The sequence below is a fragment of the Sus scrofa genome, chromosome 5 (genome assembly GCF_000003025.6).
Source record: "Sus scrofa isolate TJ Tabasco breed Duroc chromosome 5, Sscrofa11.1, whole genome shotgun sequence".
Lineage (NCBI taxonomy): Eukaryota > Metazoa > Chordata > Mammalia > Artiodactyla > Suidae > Sus > Sus scrofa.
In genome coordinates this window covers 16006820-16027724 of record NC_010447.5, presented here as the reverse complement: position 1 = coordinate 16027724, position 20905 = coordinate 16006820, and the positions used below count along the sequence as shown (strand labels likewise).

Sequence of the window (20905 nt, the reverse complement as noted above, 5' to 3'; positions counted from 1 at the left end):
GGCACAGTGGTTAACGAATCCGACTAGGAACCATGAGGTTGCGGGTTCAATCCCTGCCCTTGCTCAGTGGGTTAAGGATCCGGCGTTGCCATGAGCTGTGGTGTAGGTTGCAGATGCAGCTCAGATCCCGCGTTGCTGTGGCTCTGGCGTAGGCCAGTGGCTACAGCTCTGATTCGACCCCTAGCCTGGGAACCTCCATATGCTGTGGGAGCGGCCCAAAGAAAGAGCAAAAAGACAAAAACAAAAAACAAAAAAAAAAAACCTTGAGACAAATGATAATGAAGACACAACCTCTCAAAATCTATGGGATGCCACAAAAGCAGTGCTCAGAGGGAAATTCACAGCGATACAGGCCTTCCTCAAGAAAGAAGAAAGATCTCAAGTCGACAACTTAACCCTCCACCTAAATGAATTAGAAAAAGAACAAAAAAGACCTAAAGTCAGCAGAAGAAATTATAAAGATCAAAGAGGAAATCAATAAAATAGAGATTCAAAAAACAATAGAGAAAATTAATAAAACCAAGAGCTGGTTCTTTGAAAAGGTAAACAAAATTGACAAACCCCTGGCTAGACTCACTAAGAAGAGGAGAGAAAGAACCCAAATAAACAAAATTAGAAATGAAAAAGGAGAAATCACAATAGATACTGCAGAAATACAAAAAACCATAAGAGAATACTATGAACAACTATATGCCAACAAATTTGACAATCTGGAAGAAATGGACAATTTTCTAGACTCTTATAGCCTGCCAAAACTGAATCAAGGAGAAACACACCAACTGAACAGACAGATCACTAGAAATGAAATTGAAGATGTCATAAAAACACTCCCTATAAATAAAAGTCCAGGACCAGATGGCTTCACAGGCGAATTCTACCAAACATATAAAGAGAATCTGGTGCCCGTCCTCCATAAGCTTTTTCAAAAGGTTGAAGAAGGAACACTCCCAAAGACATTCTATGATGCCACCATCACCCTAATTCCAAAATCAGACAAAGATACCACCAAAAAAGAAAACTATCAGCCAGTATCTTTGATGAATATAGATGCAAAAATTCTCACCAACAACATATCAAAAAGATCATACACCATGACCAGGTAGGGTTCATCCCAGGTTCACAAGGATGGTTCAACATATGCAAATCAATCAACGTCATACACAACATTAACAATAGAAAAGTCAAAAACCATATGATCAAAGCATTTGACAAAGTCCAACATCCATTCATGATCAAAACTCTTGCCAAAATGGGTAAAGAGGCAACATTCCTGAACATAAAGCCATTTATGACAAACCCACAGCAAATATAATACTCAACGGAGAAAAACAAAGCCTTCTCACTCAAATCTGGAACAAGATAGGGATGCCCACTCTAACCACTGCTATTCAACATAGTTTTAGAAGTCCTAGCCACAGCAATTAGACAAACAAAAGAAATAAAAGGCATCTAAATAGGAAGAGAAGAGATACAACTGCACTGCATGCAGACGATATGATACTATACATAGAAAACCCTAAGGACTCCACCCAAAAACTACTTGAACTGATTAATAAATTCAGCAAAATAGCAGGATATAAGATTAACATTCAGAAATCAGTCGCATTTCTGTATACCAACAATGAAATATTAGAAAAGGAATACAAAAATACAATACCCTTTAAAATTGCACCTCAAAAAATCAAATATGTCAGAATACACCTGACCAAGGAGGTAAAGGACTTATATGCCGAGAACTATAAAACTTTAATCAAATAAATTAAAGAAGATGTAAAGAAATGGAAAGATATTCCATGTTCATGGATTGGAAAAAATCAATATTGTAAAAATGGCCATGCTACCCAAAGCAATCTACAGATTCAATGCAATCCCTACCAAATTACCCATGACATTTTTCACAGAACTAGAACAAACAAACCAAAAATTTATATGAGGAGTTCCCGTCGTGGCGCAGTGGTTAACGAATCCGATTAGGAACCATGAGGTTGCGGGTTCGGTCCCTGCCCTTGCTCAGTGGGTTAACAATCCGGCGTTGCCGTGAGCTGTGGTGTAGGTTGCAGACGCGGCTCGGATCCTGCGTTGCTGTGCCTCTGGCATAGGCCGGTGGCTACAGCTCCGATTCAACCCCTAGCCTGGGAACCTCCATATGCCGCGGGAGCGGCCCAAGAAATAGCAACAACAACAACAACAACAACAACAAAAGACAAAAAGACAAAAGACAAAAAAAAAAAAAAATTTATATGGAACCACAAAAGACCCAGAATTGCCAAAGCAATCCTGAGAAACAAAAACCAAGCAGGGAGTGTAACTCTCCCAGACTTCAGGCAATATTACAAAGCCACAGTCATCAAAACAGTATGGTACTGGTATCAGACAGACAGACCAATGCAACAGAACAGAGAACCCAGAAGTAAACCCTGACACCTATAGTCAATCTTTGACAAGGGAGGCAAGAACATAAAATGGGAAAAAGAAAGTCTATTCATCAAGCATTGGTGGAAAACCTGGACAGCTGCATGCAAAGCAATGAAATTAGAACACACTCTCACAGCATGCACAAAAATAAACTCAAAATGGCTCAAAGACTTACATATAAGACAAGACACCATCAAACTCCTGGAAGAGAACATAGGCAAAACATTCTCTGACATCAACATCATGAATATTTTCTCAGTTCAGTCTCCCAAAGCAACAGAAGTAAGAGCAAAAATAAACCCATGGGACCTAATCAAACTGAGAAGCTTTTGCACACCAAAGGAAACCAAAAAGAAAACTTAACAGAATGGGATAAAATAGTTTCAAATGATGCAACGGACAAGGACTTAATTTCTAGAATATATAAGCAACTTGTACAACTCAACAGCAAAAAAGCCAATCACCCAATGGAAAAATGGGCAAAAGACCTGAATAGACTGTTCTCCAAGGAAGATATACAGATGGCCAACAAGCACATGAAAAAATGCTCAACATCACTGATTATAAGAGAAATGCAAATCAAAACCACCATGAGATACCACCTCACACCAGTCAGAATGGCCATCATTAATAAGTCCACAAATAACAAGTGCTGGAGGGGGTGTGGAGAAAAAAGAACCCTCCTGCACTGTTGGTGGGAATGTAAACTGGTACAGCCACTATGGAGAACAGTTTGGAGATACCTTAGAAATCTATACATGGAACTTCCATATGACCCCACAATCCCACTCTTGGGCATACAGCCAGACAAAACTCTACTTAAAAGAGACACATGCACCCACATGTTCATGCAGCACTATTCACAATAGCCAAGACATGGAAACAACCCAAATGTCCACTGACAGATGATTAAGAAGATGTGGTATATAAACACAATGGAATACTACTCAGCCATAAAAAAAGAATGACATAATGCCATTTGCAGCAATATGGATGGAACTAGAGACTCTCATACTGAGTGAAATGAGTCAGAAAGACAGACAAATACCATATGATATCACTTATAACTGAAATCTAATATACAGCACGAATGAACCTTTCCACAGAAAAGAAAATCATGGACTTGGAGAATAGACTTGTGGCCACCCAGGAGAGGGAGGGAGTGGGAGGGATCAGGAATTTGGGGTTAGTGGATACAACTTGGAATGGATTTACAAGGAGATCCTGCTGAGTAGCATCGAGAACTATGTCTGGTTACTTACATTGCAACAGAACAAAGGGTGGGGAAAAAAATGCATACATGTAAGAGTAACTTGCTCCCCATGCTGTACAGCGGAAAAAATTAGAATAATAAAACAAGAAAAAACAAGAACAAAACAAATTTGATGGGTAAATGCAAGGTGAGAAAGTAAAGGCAAAGCACTCTCTTATGTTTTAACATCACTCAGCGCTTATATTTTAAAATAATAATACCAGTAATAATAAAGTACCTCAGAACCCCCCCCAAAAAAGAAGTTAAAGCAGTAGGAGGGAGCAAAATCGTAGTCCCTGTCTATGGCTGAAGTAGAGCGTCACTGCAGCAGAGAAACAGTGAGGGGAGGACTGAAATCACCAGCGGCTGTGTCACAAGGACGGCGACATGAAGCAGGAGTTTCAGTGGAGTAGTGGACATGGAAGGGATTTTTAAGTCTAAGGAAGTGGCATCATGTAAGTCTTCTCCTTAAATAATCTTGAGTAGTTTGTTTTGGTTGGAGGTAGGAGGCCTTCAATAAGTTTATATATTGAGGAGTTCCCTGGTGGCGAAGCAGGTTAATGATCTGGTTTTGTCACCAGTGTGGCACAGATTTGATCCCTGGCCCATTAACTTCTGTGTGGCACAGAAAAAAACAAAAAAAGACAGATAAAATTTTAGAAAGAGGAGTTCCCATTGTGATGCAGCGGAAACGAATCTGACTAGGAACCATGAGGTTGCAGCCTTGATCCCTGGCCTCGTTCAGTGGGTTAAGGATCTGGCATTGCTGTGAGCTGTGGTGTAGGTCACAGACGTGGCTTGGATCTGGCATGGCTGTGGCTGTGGCCGGCAGCTGTAGCTCCAATTAGACCCCTCGCCTGGGAACCTCCATATGCCACGGGAGCAGCCCTAAAAAGCCAAAAGACAAAAAAAAAAAAAAAAAAAAATTTAGAAAGAGAGAGATAACAAAGTCTGAGTTTGAGAAGGGTAAGGCTGGAGGCGGGGGAGAGCTGTTCAGAAGATCAGCTAGAAGCATAGGGCTGGACACGGAAGCAATTTAGACCAAAAAGAAGCTGACAGGTTAGAAGGGAAGGAATCCAAAGATTTGAAGCCATCAAGTTCTAGAATAGAGTGAAAATGAAAATATAAGAAAACTCCTGAAAAAAAAAGGAATTCCCATCACTGCTCAGTGGTTAATGAACCTGACCAGGATCCATGAGGTCGCGGGTTCGATCCCTGGCCTCGCTCAGTGGGTTAAGGATCTGCCATTGCCATGAGCTGTGGTGTAGGTCACAGACTTGGCTTGGATCTGGTGTTGCTGAGGTGGAACATCCCTATGCCGCGGGTGTGGCCCTAAAAAGACAAGAGGCAAAAGAAAAAAACAAAACAAAACCTGATTTTCCAGTTTGAAACTCGCACTGGGGAGCTGGGACAGCAGTGATCCTGCTGTACAGGAAGTGAGAAAGGGGAGAAGGCAGTGGAGTCCTTGGTTAACAAAGCAAGAGAGGGTAGGAACAAAAGGGTTGAAGACACAGGAAAGCTGTTTTTTAATCACAGAAGAGGGCTTTCAGGTGAAAGCTTTGGGAATAGGGGGACAAAGGTCAGAGCTGAGTGCACATGAGAGAGGACAGGTGTCCAAGATCACCAAGAATGACGCAAATAAGCCTCAAAGCCCAAAAGGAGATGGTGGCAAGAATCTGTAGTTGGGTTTTACCTGGAATGCACTGTTTTCTTTCAAATCCTCTTCACAACGCGGCAATAACACCTGCAGTGATTCAGTGAGGAATCGCCCCGGGTGCTAAGACTGGACCCACCGCGCTTAAGGAGATGGACTACATGACTACAGGCTGCCCAGCAGCCCTTCATTTCGAGACCTCTCCCTTCTCCGCTCTGCGCTCTGATACAGCTGTTACACAAGGCCTCTTCCTCCCTAATCGGAGGTGCACGCGTGGCAGTACTGGCCAGAGCATCCCATCGCCTGGACACAGTAGTGGTCCAGGAATGGTCCCTGACCAAAAAGGAACTTTGTCTTTTTTTTTTTTTTTTTTTTTTTGGCCTCACCTGTGGCATGCAGAATCTAGGCCAGGGGTCAAATCCATGTCACAGCTGTAACCAGAGCCACAGCAGTGACCATGCTAGAGCCTTAACCCTCTGAGCCACAAGGGAGCTCCAAAAGAGCTTTGGTCTTTACAGTCTTTTCAGAGAATTTATGCAGATACAGGGATAGTCTTTTCTCTGAGATCCTGAAAGTTGAGAGATTACTATTCCTAAAACTGTATATCCCCCACTTTGTGGGTGTTAAGAGCTCAAGATATGGAAGTTTGGCCTGTGATTAGAAAATTGGTAGTCAAGCTCCCAGCTCTGTGGTCCATACTCTATTTAAGTAAACAAAAACACGCACAGACGGGGCAAAACATTTAATGTCTGTAGGTGTGCCTCACCCTCCCATTCCTGCTGTGACTTGACAGCCAGCCTCTCCAAACTGACGGCACCAGAGAAAAACATGGGCACTTTCTCCCAGCAGAGTTCAGAAACCATTAAGGCTCTAGTCCTCTTGACTCAGAAATGACTGCAGGTGAGGTCTTTCCATAGCATGCCTCAGGCCTCTCTGCTCAAGAAAAACGTCCCTGCTCCTAGGGGACTCCCGAGGTCTTCTGCTCTTCCGCAGCCTGGCGCCGGGAGCTGCGCCGCTGGAAGTAATGGTAGGCCCGGACGCTGCAGAGGTAGCCCCCATACACGGTGAGGAGCATCATGGAGGTGGAGAAGGTCTTGTAGCCAATGTCAGCCAGTTGCTTGGCAGTTGGCATGATGTCCCCTACAAAGACAGACTGGACTTAGACCAGAGGATAAGGCTTCATTGCCAGCCCACGTCCCTGTTTAAGGCCGTTCCATAACTTCTGCATCCTGCTGAGTCTGCCTGCACTCCGTTCTGAATGGCCCCTACATATATGGAAGATACTGTTTGGGAACTCCAACATTCCAAAGGGCAAGTCAGGAGTTCCCGTAGTGGCACAGTGGTTAATGAATCCAACTAGGAACCATGAGGTTGTGGGTTCGATCCCTGGCCTTGCTCAGTGGGTTAAAGATCCAGTGAGGGGTTTTTTTGTTTTTGTCTTTTTGCCTTTTCTAGGGCCGCTCCCGTAGCACATGGCGTTCCCAGGCTAGGATCCTTAACCCATGGTTCCTAGTCGGATTCATTAACCACCGTGCCACGAAGGGAACTCCTGCTCATCCATTCTAAATGTAATAGTTTGCATCTACTAACCCCAAATTCTCAGTCCCTCCCACTCTTCCCTCCCTCCCCCTTGGAGATAAATTACTTCTTTTTTTTTTTTTTTTTTGTCTTTTTGCTATTTCTTTGGGCCGCTCTCGCGGCATATGGAGGTTCCCAGGCTAGGGGTCCAATCAGCACTGTAGCCACTGGCCTACGCCAGAGCCACAGCAACGAGGGATCCGAGCCGCGTCTGCAACCTACACCACAGCTCACAGCAACGCCAGATCATCAACCCACTGAGCAAGGGCAGGGACCGAACCCGCAACCTCACGGTTCCTAGTTGGATTCGTTAACCACTGCGCCACGACGGGAACTCCAGATAAATTACTTCTAATTTAACTGTTATGAGATAGAGAACAAGAGAAAGAAAAAGTTTAGAATGGGAATCTCTCATTTTAAACAAAATGTTCCTGAATTTGGAACTATGATTGTATTCTTAGGCTCCCCTCTATTGAGGGAATTAAAAATTGAAAGACTGACTGAAGTTAATGAGAATACGTTCCTTAAAAGTCAAGAGTTTGAAAGAAGAAAAGCTTGGGATTAGCTGGTTGAGGGGTGGGGTCAGGAGTAGTGTGAGACATTAAGTGTTGCTACGGCTCTGGTGTAGGCCGGCAGCTGTAGCTCGATAGACCCCCCAGCCTGGGAACCTCCGTGTGCTTTGGGTGCAGCCCTAAAAAGACAAAAGACAAAAAAAAATAGTCCCAAGGGCTGAACACTGCCTTTGAGCCAGTCCTTAAGGGCAGATCCCACACTGAGCTGAGGCACACCTTCCTTGAATCATAATTCCAAAGGACTGTGAAAAGTGACAATAAATAAGGTCAGAGGAAGGAAACCAAATGGCACAGGGTGAAGACAAGTCAGGGTTCTATTCGGGTTATCTGAGATCTGAAAGAATGATAGGAGACAGTAAAAAAACACCATACAATCAGAGCAGGACACTAAGGTAATTAATGGGCTGCCAGCAGAGACCCTGCAGCCTTCAACCGCGCTCCCACTTATTCTTTCTCCTCCTGGCCCACATGACACTGGGCAGATGCTAACCAGTTACAGGTCCACCTTTTCTCAGGGCTGGAAATAGGGTGGTACATCTCGCCTAGGAGTGACAGAAGATCTGACAGACGCAATTTTTCTAGAACCTTCCTCCTTTTGTTTAAATTTTATTTATTTATTTTGCTTTTTTAGGGCCACATCAGTGGCATACAGAAGCTCCCAGGCTAGGGGTCGAATTGGAGCTACAGCTGCCAGCCTATATACCACAGCTCATGGCAATGCTAGATCCTTAACCCACTGAGTGAGGCCAGGGATTGAACCCACATCCTCATGAATACTATTCAGACTCATTTCCCCTGCACCATAATGGGAACTCCCTCTTGTCTAAGCTAACGTGAGATTTATCCTATTTTCCTATTCTCAAATTAACAAAAACTCTTCACAGACCTCAAGCTAAGGCAGGGCAGTAGAAAAGGAGAAGACAGATGCAGAAATTATTCTGGAAGCAGAACAAGGATAATTAAACGAACAGATTAGGGCAAAGCTGAAAAATATCTCTAAGCTAACAAATTAGGAAACTTGAAGGAGTGAGACTGTTAATAGAAATAAAGAAGAAACACGTGTGTTGCTATGTCTGCGGATGACAGTGGCGGTGTCAGTCAAGAAGATCATGAACTAGACATGTTAAAATCCAGATGCTCAAGGAGTTCCCACTGACGAGCAACAGGATCCTCAGTCTTGGGAGCACTGAGACACAGGTGCGATCCCCGGCCCAGCACACTGGGATTCGGTGTTGCCGCACCTGTGGCTTAGGTGGCGACTGCCGCTCAGATCTGATCCCTGGCCTGGGAATTCCATATGCCGCAGGGTGGCCAAAAAAGAAAAAAAATTAAGATGCTCAATAAAGGAGTTCCTGCTGTGGTGCAAGGGGATTGGCAGCATCTCTGCAGCACCAGGACACAGGTTTGATCCCCACCCAGGCACAGTGAGTTATAGAATCCAGCACTGCCACAGCTGCAGCGTGGGCAGTAACTGTAGTTCGGATCTGATCTGATCTCATCCTTGGCCCAGAGTTCCATATGGCATGGGGTGGCCAAAAAAGGTGCTCAATACAATATTCATGTGATGATGTTCATCAGGCAGATGGATATGCAAATGTGGAACAGCTCTTGGGAGCAAGGCTAGGCCACAGATGCAGATGGAAATAACAAGTGACATCAAAACAGAGGATAAAACCAGAGAAGCCAAGGGAACGCCAGTTTGAAAAAGGAAAACAATTAGGGAGGGAGTTCCTGTCCTGGCGCAGCAGAAACGAATCTGACTAGGAACCAACCATAAGGTTGCAGGTTCCGTCCCTGACCTCCTTCAGTGGGTTAAGGATCTCGAGTGGCTGTGGCTGTGGCGTAGGCCAGCAGCTGTAGCTCCAGATTCGACCCTTAGCCTGGGAACTTCCATATGCTACAGGTGCAGCCCTAAAAAGCTTACAAAAAAAAAAAAAATTAGGAATACAGGTAGGAAATTCCAGAAACATCTGGGGTGCTTTTTCATTTAACTACAACAGCGGTTGAAAATCACTGCTGTATCTTTTGGGTGTACTTACTGGACCAGAATGAAAACTAAGAAATACTACTGCAGAGTTAAGTGGCCATAAAAATTAATCTGATAGAATCACTGGATAGAAATAGGTGACTAGGTCACAGGTAAACCTAGGCCAGAAGTCAATTTAATGCACCAAACTGGAACAGGTATTAAGTAGAAAGAATAGATTCTTAGCCAGGGCCCCAGCAGGCCCACGAACCCCATTCCCCAAGGTTTATGTGTCTACGCAATTTTCTAGGACAGAGAGAAACAGATTATTCGAAGGATCAAAACCCCTTCTCTCACCCCAAAGATTTCCTTTTTTTTCTTTTAATAGCAATGAGCCATGAAGCCCCTGTGGGAAGCATGGCTGTCCTTGAACTTCTATTTTTTTTCTTCTTTTTCCTTTCAGGGCCACACCTGTGGCATATGGAGGTTCCCAGCCTAAGGGGTGAGTTGGAGCTGTAGCTGCCGGCCTGTGCCACAGCCACAGCAACGAGGGATCCCAGCTGCAACTGCATCTGCGACCTACACCACAGTTCTTGGCAAAGCCAGATCCTTAACCCACTGAGCAAGGCCAGGGATCGAACCTGCAACCTCAAGGTTCCTAGTCGGATTTGTTTCCACTGTGCCACGACAGGAACACCCAAAGATTTGAGTCAGTATTCTTGTGATTTCCTGGTTAAGGGAATGCGAATGATAGGGCAGCAGCTTGAGAAGGTAATAAAGTCAAGTAAATCCTAGTTGTCTTGCTTACTGATAAGGAGATACAAGGATTACCTTTGGAAATGAAGAAAACTTGAGGTCAGCTGGAGAACATTCTCACCTGAAGGACATCCGTTTCCCTAATAAAGCTCAAGGCTGGGTCTCTTATGGGGTTAAAGGGAAGGTCTCAGAAAAACAGGGAAAAGAAAATGAGAGCCACTGTGGAAATACAACGTGCAAAGGTTATATGGCTTTTCTCTCCTTTCCTGCCGCCTAAACATGTTGTGCCCTCAAGGTTCAAGCTTCTCCTCCGGAAAACTCATTTCCTCAAATGGGTCCAGCCACCTCCGCTTAGATTTACTCACTTAGCTGTCTACCTTTTATTCGTGCTATGAAAGCCGCAGAGAACGCGGCTTCTGTCTCAAAGTAGATTATGATCTGATGGGGATAAACTCTGCATCTCAAACCCTGTTAGACAAAGTACAAGACGGCGGCGACCAGAAAAGAGGCACGTTGAGAGTTCAGAGACAAGGTGTGGGCTCAAGATAAGTTAGCAGAAAGGTGGGGGGTGGGGGCAGCTGTCATTTGGGGAGGGGCAAGATTTACACCAGTAGAGGAGGGACAGGGAGAGCATCCCAGGCATAGAAAGCCGCAAAGGAGTGGAGCCAGATTATCAATACGCACGAAGAGTGCCTGGAAAAGCTGCATTTCAGGGCGCAGCGCTCTGCGAGACGAGAAGGGGTCAGAGCTACTGGAGTCGGAGTCGGAGCGCAGAGGGCCAAGACGCACGGTGGGAGTCAGGGTCTGACAGGAACCTACGGCCCCAAGGAGCTTGCCGGGCTGCCAGCGGCGCGGTCCGCCGCGCAGAGTACGGAAGCCCGAAGACTGGGCGTGAGGATGCGGTAAGCAAAGGCCGGCCCGAGCAGGCGCGCCCAGGCAGATAGGAAGCCCCCACTAGGGCCTGGCGGACGGCGTACCTGAATGCTGCCGCTCCCTCTGGGTTCGAGTCCTCCAGCCGCACGACCTCCCAACGCAGCCGGAAGCTGCGCCCACGACCAGACGAGCGAGGGTAACGGCCCAGAAACCACTCTGAACGCTGAGGTGCTATTGGTGCAGAGCGCCGCCTTTCTCCCTCCCACGCGACCCGCTTACCCTCTAAGCTTCAGACTCAGCATAACTCCGCCTACCGAGGCGGTAGCCCGCGCAGGCCGCAACTCCGGCTGGCTGCCTCCTCTGAACTTCCGGTTTCCGGGTCAGCCGTCCTTACTACGCATCCTCAGACGAGCCTTCCTCTCAGGCCAGTTGATTTCTGGGGGTTGTAGTCATTCTCCACTGAGAAAGGGTCTTTGGAGATCCAAGCTCTGGAACTGGAACTTTTAGAATACTACTTAGTCATGACAGAAAAGACGATCTAAAACTCCGTCTCAGAGAGAGCCAGCCAGCCAATCCCCAGCCTACGGCGCGGTGACGTCTCCGGTAGCTAGGTAGGTTCTCTCGGTGCCAGCCCCCTGGAGGGCTGCGCGCCCCCTGGAGCCTGGAGTTGCTCTTTTCTCCGCGGCCAGGCTTCAGCAGAGCCCAGGTAGGAGTCCGACCCGAACCGCAAGCTTTACGGCAGCTTTGGCCATGGCCACGAAGTGGGCACGAGGGTCGAATCTCCATAACGTTTCACCCGTTTGTGACCTCCTCGCTTGCAGGCGGCTTGATAAGCCCCAGAGAAGTGCCAGGAAGAGGATGGGAGGGAGTGCCGTTTAGGGGAATGGGGGGACCCCTGCTAGGGGCCGGGAGTGGCTGGGGAGATGGAAGATGGCTTTCTTTCCATTTTCATTTTTCTTACCCTATGAGTGAAAACATACATGCAGTGATCTGCACTGACGCTGCACGCATGCACTCAAGCGCCCTTCTCCAACTTGTTTCTGGAAAAAACACTTTATTGGGTAGACAAGTGGGCCTGATGCGAAGGCCTGAGATTCTGTTAACTGAGGAGTAAGCAAGCAAAAGTAGGCAGAGGTTTTTGACTATCTAAGAGGGTCGCAGCTGCAGCCTAGGGAAGGGAGCTGTCTTTCCGTCTTGACTTTGACTTCCTGGGGAGGCAGCTCTAGATCCCAGCCACCTCTGGAGTGACTGTGCCCCCCCAGGCAGCTCTGCCCTTCACTGCTAAGACTGACTTCTCAAGGGCTAGGGGCTGAGAGGAGCCTCCCTGCCCGGTTTCTCGGGGACTTAGGAAGGGTTAACATAATGCTGGCCAGTCACAGTGTGCCAGGTGCCGCCACCCAGGCAGCTGAGACCCTTTGCTGGATGGCCAGGCGCCTTTGGTCGCTATTCATAGCCAGGGGCCCAGGCTGCTGACCTGTGACATTCCCCTGCTGCCATTCCATCCTGGAGCAAGGTCAGTGCCAAGCACACCCCACTCCCTCCTCCCCTTCCCATTTTTTCCCCCCTCACCCCAGGAGGTAGAATGGTTTGAATTTTTTCCTCCTCCATGAGTTTCCCAGCTCCTGAGGTGGTGAAGTTGTCAATACCTCAAAAGAAGGCCTTCAGGTGACAAAGGAGAGTTGGCTTTGGAATTAGGACACCCACATGGGGACCTGATCACCCTCCATTACGCACTCCGGTCCCTTGGTCTCCTGATACTAGAGCTGGCTAGCTGCCCTGGTGCTCTGGGGGCAGCTGAGAATTAGGTAGAGTTTGGGAGGGGGTAAGAGGTGGGTCCGAGATGTCCTGGGGAGATAGCAGCAGGAGGGACCCAACCGACGCCTCCCCCGACTGGAGCTCCTGAGAAGGGAGGCAGCGTAGGTACAAAGGTCACGGAGCAGAGTGATCTGAGCCGGCTATGAAATGGTGTAGCTCTGTCAGCAGATTAAGTTCCTGCCCTCCAAAGAGGGTGCTGGCGAGGAGGCGAGAGAGCCTTGGAAAGGTCAGCCATGGTGGGAGGGGCTGGCAAAGAACTAGGTCCCGGGAAGTCCCTGGGGGAGGGCGACATGCCCCACAGCCAGAGATGCCAGCATGGCAGCAACTCTGGTGCCAGGGCAGCTGGGGGGAGGGGGGAAGAGGATGACCAGAGGTTTCTGAGGACGCAGATGTTGCTAGGAGAAGCTAGAAGCGGGTTGTTTGAGATCTTTGTATTTTGTTAACAAACACTGAGATTCATTGATGCCATGTGGGGCCTGGCAGAGGTCAGAGCAAAGGGGTCCCTGGGGCTTGAGTCAGCTCAAAAGCCCGGACCCCTCCCTGGCAGCCTTTGCCTCATCCCTCTTGCAGCTGAGGTACTTCTTTAGCCAGTAACTGGGCTTGGGGACAGGACTCCTGGTCTGTGTGAGGCAGCAGTGGACGGCCGTTGCCTTGCCTCCCTGCTTCCCCCGCCCCGCTCCCCCCACATACTCAAAGCAGCCAGAGCTGGGCTTGAGTCTGCCCCTCCCCACAGCCAGAGAGGGACCAGGCAACTCCATTTCTGGTGAGATGTGGCGGCAAGAGGCTGCGGGCTGCTTGGTGCTTCAGGATCTCCAGGCAGGTAGCTGGGCCCCAGCCTCCTGTCCTCCGGTGAGAAGCTGAGAAGAGGCTCCTCCGTGTGGAGTCCCAGAGATCCTGTTGGCCAGGCACCCCAAGCTTCTGCCTGTCTCCATTGGTGTAAAGAGGCTGCCTGGCCTCAGCCCCAGCACCGCTCAGCTATGTTCTGGATGATTCTGCAGGCAGCAGATGAACTCACTGACTGGGTGGTTCTCGTAGCATATCTTGTACACAGCCATGAACAGAGGGAACCTAGAGTGGGGAGGACAGACCCAGCTTGGCCTCCAGGCGTCGCCCCAACCCTCTGCTCCCCATCCCCCCCAGCCCTCCACTCCCCACTCTGCCACCTTCCAGCTCAGGCAGACTCTGGCTCTCAATGTCCAGAGAGTTTCAATTTCCTAGCCCTGGGTTTCAGGGTCAGGTTTTTAATGCCCTGCTGACTATCCCAGTGAACTTGCCTGCCTGACTCCCTGGCATGAACTTCAGGCAAGCCACTTAACCTCTCTGAACCTCAATAGCATCAACTGGAAAAAGAAGCCACTCTAACAAGTAGTGAAACGACTGTGCTCAATAAATGCCAGTTTCCTTCTTCCCATCCTCTTGCCCAGGCTGCTCCCTTTACCAGGAGGCTCTACCCTGACCCGCCGTGAGCTGATCTTCTGAGTCTGTCTCATGCTCTCTTCCTCTAGGATTCTTTATCAGATCAGCGGAGCTCTGCTCTGCTCAGCCAATCACCCCAGCTGTCTTTGTGCTCCCTGAAAAGGAGCACCTCGAAGCGACCTGGCCTCTTCCTCATACCTCAGCACCCAGGACAGGATTCAGGGGGCAGAAGGTTTGGCCTTGGGGGACGGCTTAGACTGGGGGTGATGGACAGAGAGGCAGGACAGTCAGAGGGGCCTGCTCCTGTCCACGCCCACAGCTGAGGACAAGGAGGACAGACAGAGGGGAGGCCATGCGGAGGGGCTGCGCCACATGGTGCAAAGAGCACCAGACTGGAAAGAATTCAAAGACAATGAACGAGCTGGGGGACAGTGGGCACACCAGACCCTCTCTAAGCTCCAGGCTCTGTCTGTAAACATAAGATAACATTTTCCTCTCCACCCACTTCACAGATTGTAGAGGGTTCAGGAAGATGCTGAGCGGGGACAGCACTTCCGGCCCTGGTTCTCTCCGTCCATGGGGCTGGACAGACCCTTACTTGTCCACCAGGCCCTTGTGCTGGAGGATGCTGTGCAGCTCCTGGGCTGTCTGGGGCCCCTGCAGCTTCTGTCCATTCAGCATCTCTTTCTCCAGCTGCTCAATGGACTGTGAAGAAAACAGGACAGGCGGATGGAAATGAGAGAGGCCAGTGTGGGATGGAGTCGGGGGCTCCAGCAGGAGGTGGGGTCTTAAAGGGAAAGAAAGGCTAGGAAGGTGCACAACAATCTTTTTTTAAATTCTCTTCTTAGGGCCATACCAGTGGCATATGGAAATTCCCAGGCTAGGGATCGAATCAGAGCTGCAGCTGCCAGCCTACACTACGGCCACAGCAACACAGGATCCGAGCCACATCTGTGACCTACACCACAGCTCACAGCAATGCTGGATCCTTAACCCACTGAGCGAGGCCAGGGATCAAACCTGTGACCTCATGGATACTAGGCAGGTTCATAACCCACTGAGCCACGGCGGGAACTCCATGTTCACAACAATCTTAACGTTTGTGCCCAAGAGATGCCTCAAGCCTGGTTCCTCTGCCTTGACACCTGCAGCAGGGCCCACCCTCTGTTCTCCATTCTCCCCGGGGGCCCACCTTTCCTGTGCGGGCGAAGGCCTCGGCCACCTTGCGGTTCCGCCCTCCGTAACAGGTCGTGATGAGGTCGGCGATGCCGCAGCTCTCCAGGAAGGTGGCGGAGGACACGGGGCCGTGGCAGAAGAGCTTGGCGAAGGCAATCATCTCCATGAGCCCCAGTCGGATCACCGCCGCCTTGGTGTTGTCGCCAAAGCCCAGCCCATCACAGAAGCCAGCCCCCACGGCCACTATATTCTTTGGGGAGTGAAGTCATGGGTGAGAAAGGATCCCCTCCCGCAGGCCCCACTTGGAGCCCTCAGCACCTGCCTCAGCTCCTTCCATCAACCACGACGTGTCCACTGAATAAGTCAGCTCCTCAACTCTTTCCATCTCTTGGCTTTCCCACTTGCTGCTGTACCGCCTTCTTTTAGCCCGAGCTGGTGCTTCCTGGCTCCCCAACCCTGCCCTGTACTCCCCTCTTGAGGACTTTTCCTGAAAGCCAGTCTTCTGCCTAGCCCGCTCTCCCATCTATGACTGTTCTTTGTTCTGTGTCCCTGATAGCCGTCCAGAGCTCCATCCAGGATCCAGAGTCACAGCCATGAGTCTGTCTGGGTGTCCTGGATATCTTATCTCCCATTAGCCTGGGTGCTCCCCTCCCCCGGGCACCCTCCCCCTCCCCCCGACCAGCCCTTGGAGCCAGGAGAGGGGTGTCCCACAGGGGCCAGAGGGGAAAGGAAGAAGGGAGCCCAATGTGATGCTGAGTCACTGGCAGGCCTGTGTGAGCCCGGCCTCGCTTCTGTAGTTCTTCCCCTGTGTGAGGAGCAACTGCCCGCAAACAAGAGCCTGGAGAAGGAGCAGCCTTGGCCCGCTGAGCGGGGCCCTCTTCGGCACCTTCCCTCCACCCCAGAGCCGCCTCTGCACCCCCTCACCTTTAAGGCCCCGCAGATCTCTACTGTGTCCACCTCCTGCACCACCGTGACACGGAAATTGGGTGTCTGCATCAACTCCTTCAGAAGCTGTCCCTGGGCCAGGTCCTTGCAGCCTAAAGTGGGGAGGGGGTGAGTCTTTAAGAGGGGACTCTTGGCTCTTCTTCCCGCACCTGCTCTCAGCAGGCCCTACAGCTCTTTCTGTAGGGGGGGCCCCCAATCCTCCTTCACCTGGATGTTGGGGTCTTCTTCCTTCACCTGCCTTGTGAAGAGAAGATGGCTAAGTGGGAGGGCTTGGGGGGTGTATGAGAGATCCCTGGGGGGTATGAGAGGTGGGCTGGGAACAGAGCTTGGGAAGGGGGTGTCACTGGAGTGGAGGTGCATTACGTATGCAGGTGGTGGTGGGGGGGGGGTGACTCACCGATGGTTGTCTCACAGAACTTCTCATCAGCCACCTCATTGGCAATGTTGGCCCCCATCAGCACGCTCATGGGGATGCCAAGGCGCTCCCCAATCACTTCAGAGATGAGCTTCAGCCCGTCGGGGCCCTCGTCTACCCCCTGGGCACAGGATGAAGCTCGGGCCAGGGGCCTTTCCTCCCCAGCCTGAGGGCTTCCCACCCAGAAATCCTGCCCCGACCAAATTCACGGTTCATCAGTGTCTGTCCCCAAAGGTCCCCCCCTTCCTCCAAGCCAGCCGGAGCTTGCTGGGAGGAGGGCAGAGAGCGTGCAAAAATGAGTCCATCTGAAAACTCTCCTTCCACAGCCCGCTTCTACAAGGCGATGTCTTCCCTCCACCACTCAACAGCCCAGCCCCGAGCAGCCCAGAGCAGCTCCCATCCCAGCCAGTGCTCCGAAGCAACTTCCCTCCTCCACCCCTCAGACCAGCCTGCCTCTCATACCCCCCAGACACCCCTTGTACGCCCCTAAACTCCTCAAGCTATTCGCCTCCGGGCTGACCTCTTACCTGCTCCCCAACCAACTCCCCTTCCCAGCAGCCCTGAGCATCTGACTGTTTCTCAAGTCTCCCCAAAGCCCACTCCTCTCCTCTCTCCAGAAAACGCCTGGCCTCCTCCTGCCGTTTTGTTTGTCTCACTTCGCCCACCCTGAGCCCCGCAACAGTTAGCTGCACCCCCATCCACATGAAGGTGTCCCAGGCACCTTAATAAGAGATAGGCCGATGGCATCTGCCTTCAGGTGGCCCTTGAGCTGATCACAGATCTTGCCGATGAACTGATGTGGCACCACAAAGATCAGGATGTCAGCATCCGCTGAGGCCTGGACCACATCTGGGACAGCCACCTGTGGGGGTGACCAGTGCTCAGAGGCCTGACAGAGTTCTAGCCCCTGTGGAGCCCCATCCAGGAGATCTAGGAGCCAAAGAGTGAGGCTGGTGGGGGAGAAGGAAGGGCAGATTGAGGGTTGAATTTGGAAGGGCTGAACTTAGAGAAAGGAGACACTATTCCGTCCCCTGAGCCATCATTCCCTCAGTCCCAGCTGTCCTGGACACTTGAGGACTCCCGGAGACCTCGTCCCAGCACAGCGCTCTCCTAGCCCTTGGCTGGGGGACAGTGAGGGAGGCCAAAGGAGGTCTGGGCTTGGGCAGGAGGAAGAGGCCAAGTGAGATTTCATCATCCTGCTCCTCAGAGCCTCCAGCTGAGAAGGGAAGACGCCAGTCGCCCAGCTGTGCCCGCTCCCACTTTCCAGGTGGGGAGTCGGCCACATGGATTTGACCAAAGACCTCAAGTCCAAGGAGCAGCTTCCACATCTGCTAATAACCCAGTGAATGAGTAACAGGATTAGAGCCCGAGGCGGGCACTACCCAGACCCCCAGTCTGGGAGCCAGAGGACCTGTCTTTGGTTGCCATGGAGACCATCTTCCTCATCCTCTCCCCCTCCCTGTCCTGCATGGGAGCTCATGGGGTGGGGTGGAGCTGCAGGGGATCCATTCAGGTTCTCCTGTCCCAGGAAGTCCCCCGGGGAACAGTTTGGGGCTGTGCACAGGGATGTCCTGTGCCTGGAGTAGCCCTCTGAGATGCTTCCAAAGGCCAGGTGGCATGTGACATGGCCACCTCCCAGCAGGAAGCACCCCCTCCATTCCCCTCTCCCCTCCTTGGGGCTGTTGAGGCTCACCACGTTGGGGGGCAGCTTGTGCCCTGGCAGGTATTTGACGTTCTCATGCTGTGTGTTGATGATCTCTGTCAGCTTTCTGCCCCCCACGTCTTCCTCAAACACCCACATCGTCACCCGTGGGTCAAAGTGTGCCAGCCGGCCTGCATTGCCACCCACGATCTTGGCGATGGCTGAGCCCCTGGCAGGAAGGGGAGCACAGAAAGCGGAGGAATGGGGGCATGAGGGAGGAACGGTGGCAGGGAGGGGGCAGAGTTCCAGCTCAGGATATCAGCAGCCACCAGGTTTTCCTTGCCACCTGCCTTGTCACCCCCTCCCCCGTGACACAGTGTCTCTAGTGACCTAGCAGTAGAAAGGAGACCCAGTCTCCCTCATACTTTGCAGCGGTTGAAGGGCCAGCCTCCTGATCTCCACCTCCCCACAAACCCAAGCAGCTTCTCCGGCAGGGAGTGCCCTGGAGGCTTCCTTTCCGAAGCGAACAGGTGCAGCTACCGGAGAAGTCAAGGGCCTGGGGAGGTCTGGGCGCGGTCTGTCGTGTCAGGCACAGAAGAGAGCAACAGGGGGGCACAGGGAGGGGAGGCATTTCCCGCCCACCGAGCCTCCCCCGCCCCCAGCCTCCTGTGTACTTGAGGGAACCCCTCCCCCCCACATTCCTTGACAGAGCTGCTTACCAGTTGCCAGAGCCTACAATGCAGACTTTCTTGCCGGTCATGGTGCTGCTCCTCTGCCCGAGCCGCCAGCTGGGTGCCCCTCTCCCCAGCTCCCCGCCGGCTGGGAGCCTATAACTCCAACACACGTGGGTGCAGCCAAGCCCCGCCCTCGAGGGGAGGATGAGGAGGCGGGCACCCAGGGAGACCGAGAGTCTGGCAGAGCCCAGGAAGGGGGAGAAAAGGGGAGAGACAGGTGGGGAACAGGGATGGGGCAGAGACCAGGCTACTTTTCCCTTAGGTTTGCCAGCTGACAGTGCTGGCGGCTTCTCCCCTTGGCCCCAGCCCAGGCCCTCGCCCGCCTCCCTGCCCACAATGGTCTCGTTTTGAGGTCTGCCAAGAGCAAGCCCAGATAAGGAGCAAGCGAGCAGTGCCCCTCCCTCCCGACTGTCCCCAGCACTGGAATAAATTGTATGCAGTCCTCGCGGCGGATACTGGGATGCTCGCTTTTCAAGGTAGGAATCGCCCTACACGTCCTCCCAGGACCCCACAACTGACCTACAGGTTTGTCCTCTAGCAGTGACAGGGATCACATGTCACTGGCCCCACACGAGCTCCACCGCAGGGCTGTGGGCGAGGGAGGTGGGTAGGTGTGGGTCCCCCTAAGGGGGGAGGGCAGTCCGGCCCAAGGCTAAGAAGAGACTCGTGAGCCCAAGAAACAAGGCTCACCATGGGCCTCTCCTCGCCTCCAGGGTTCCTACCTGAACGCCTCCCAGGCAGGGAGGGTGGGAAAGGTCAAGGTTGGAGGCCCTGGTGCCAAGAGGCCCGCAGTTCTTGCACAAACTCTAAGCTTCAGGAAGAGGAGGGTAGGAGAGAAAAGGGCCCGTGTCCACCGTGCCTGAGGTCTTGAGCTTCTTTCACGTCTTTCTTGGGTCTCAAAGCTACCACGCTGGGGGTGCCCTCAGGTTAGTGGCCAGATTGCAGAAGCCAGAAAGGGGGAGGGAGGCAGGACCTGTGGCCTCAGGTAGTGGAACTGAGGGAGCAGGGTCTGTGGTCTGGGGGGAGGGAGGGTGGAAGGAACACGCTGAGCCGTTCAGGGCTCTCCGTTGTCACCCACAGCCATCTGTTTGGCTAAGTGGGGGAGCTCTGGTTTCGAGGCTGATGTGGCGAGTGGAGCAAAGGCCCCTGACGCTCAGCTGTCTCTGCACCTTGGCCTAGAAGGCAGGCACCATTGTGTGCTCACATGCTGACCTCCCGCTTGCCCAACTGCCAAGTGGACGTTTCCAGCAACACTGCTCAGCACTGGGCCAGAGGGGAGACTCAGTGCAACCAGTGGCTAAGGGCCCTGAGGTCAAGACTGGGGAGAAATGGTTTCCTTGGGTCTAGGGACCGCCCAGCACACTCTACTCCCCTGGCCAGGGAGTTCCCAGATAGGGGGCAAACATGAAATCAGTAGTTAATTCTTTCTCTTAGGAACAAAAGCGTGCCTACTACAGAGCCAGCCTCCCACCACACATCGCCATGGCCCTGGCCCTGCGACAAAGGCGCCACTGCCAGGCTGCCAGCTGGGAGCACTGATTACGGGTGATGGACGAGAGAAAGAATGCTTCTGTCCCTGGATGAGAACCCCAAAGGATGGCTGTTTATGCATAAAATAACCCCTTGTTTTTGCCTGACGCTTCCATCTCTCACTTTACCCCCACAATCATTTTACGTGCTATGGAGACAAAGAATT

General features: G+C 51.4%; 2 protein-coding genes and 1 long non-coding RNA gene across 4 annotated transcripts; 1 reads left to right on the top strand and 2 right to left on the bottom strand.

Annotated features, from left to right (window-relative positions):
• Window positions 6049-11306, bottom strand: LOC110260660 (cytochrome c oxidase assembly protein COX14). Its single transcript, XM_021091641.1, has 2 exons — window positions 11171-11306; window positions 6049-6461 (listed from the first exon to the last, which is right to left on the bottom strand). The coding sequence occupies exon 2, from the start codon at window positions 6451-6453 to the stop codon at window positions 6280-6282; it is 174 nt and encodes a 57-aa protein (XP_020947300.1). The 5' UTR covers window positions 6454-6461; window positions 11171-11306; the 3' UTR covers window positions 6049-6279.
• Window positions 6049-19546, bottom strand: GPD1 (glycerol-3-phosphate dehydrogenase 1). Of its 2 annotated transcripts, XM_021090918.1 has the most exons (9): window positions 19195-19546; window positions 18527-18704; window positions 17555-17695; window positions 16816-16954; window positions 16398-16510; window positions 15490-15723; window positions 14896-15002; window positions 10269-13949; window positions 6049-6461 (listed from the first exon to the last, which is right to left on the bottom strand). In XM_021090918.1, the coding sequence occupies exons 1-8, from the start codon at window positions 19233-19235 to the stop codon at window positions 13853-13855; spliced, it is 1050 nt and encodes a 349-aa protein (XP_020946577.1). In that variant the 5' UTR covers window positions 19236-19546; the 3' UTR covers window positions 6049-6461; window positions 10269-13852.
• Window positions 19195-20847, top strand: LOC102163508. The gene is made up of 2 exons (XR_002343944.1): window positions 19195-19685; window positions 20644-20847. It is a non-coding gene; the product is annotated as an uncharacterized LOC102163508 (long non-coding RNA).

Excerpts from the sequence above, each read along its gene's own strand:
- LOC110260660 (XM_021091641.1), bottom strand. The coding sequence starts at position 6,453 with ATGCCAACTGCCAAGCAACTGGCTGACATTGGCTACAAGACCTTCTCC.
- GPD1 (XM_021090918.1), bottom strand. The coding sequence starts at position 19,235 with ATGACCGGCAAGAAAGTCTGCATTGTAGGCTCTGGCAACTG. Across the intron at positions 17,696-18,526 it reads ACAAGCTGCCCCCCAACGTG|GTGGCTGTCCCAGATGTGGT; the intron begins GTGAGCCTCAAC and ends TCACCCCCACAG. Across the intron at positions 15,724-16,397 it reads AGATCTGCGGGGCCTTAAAG|AATATAGTGGCCGTGGGGGC; the intron begins GTGAGGGGGTGC and ends CACTCCCCAAAG.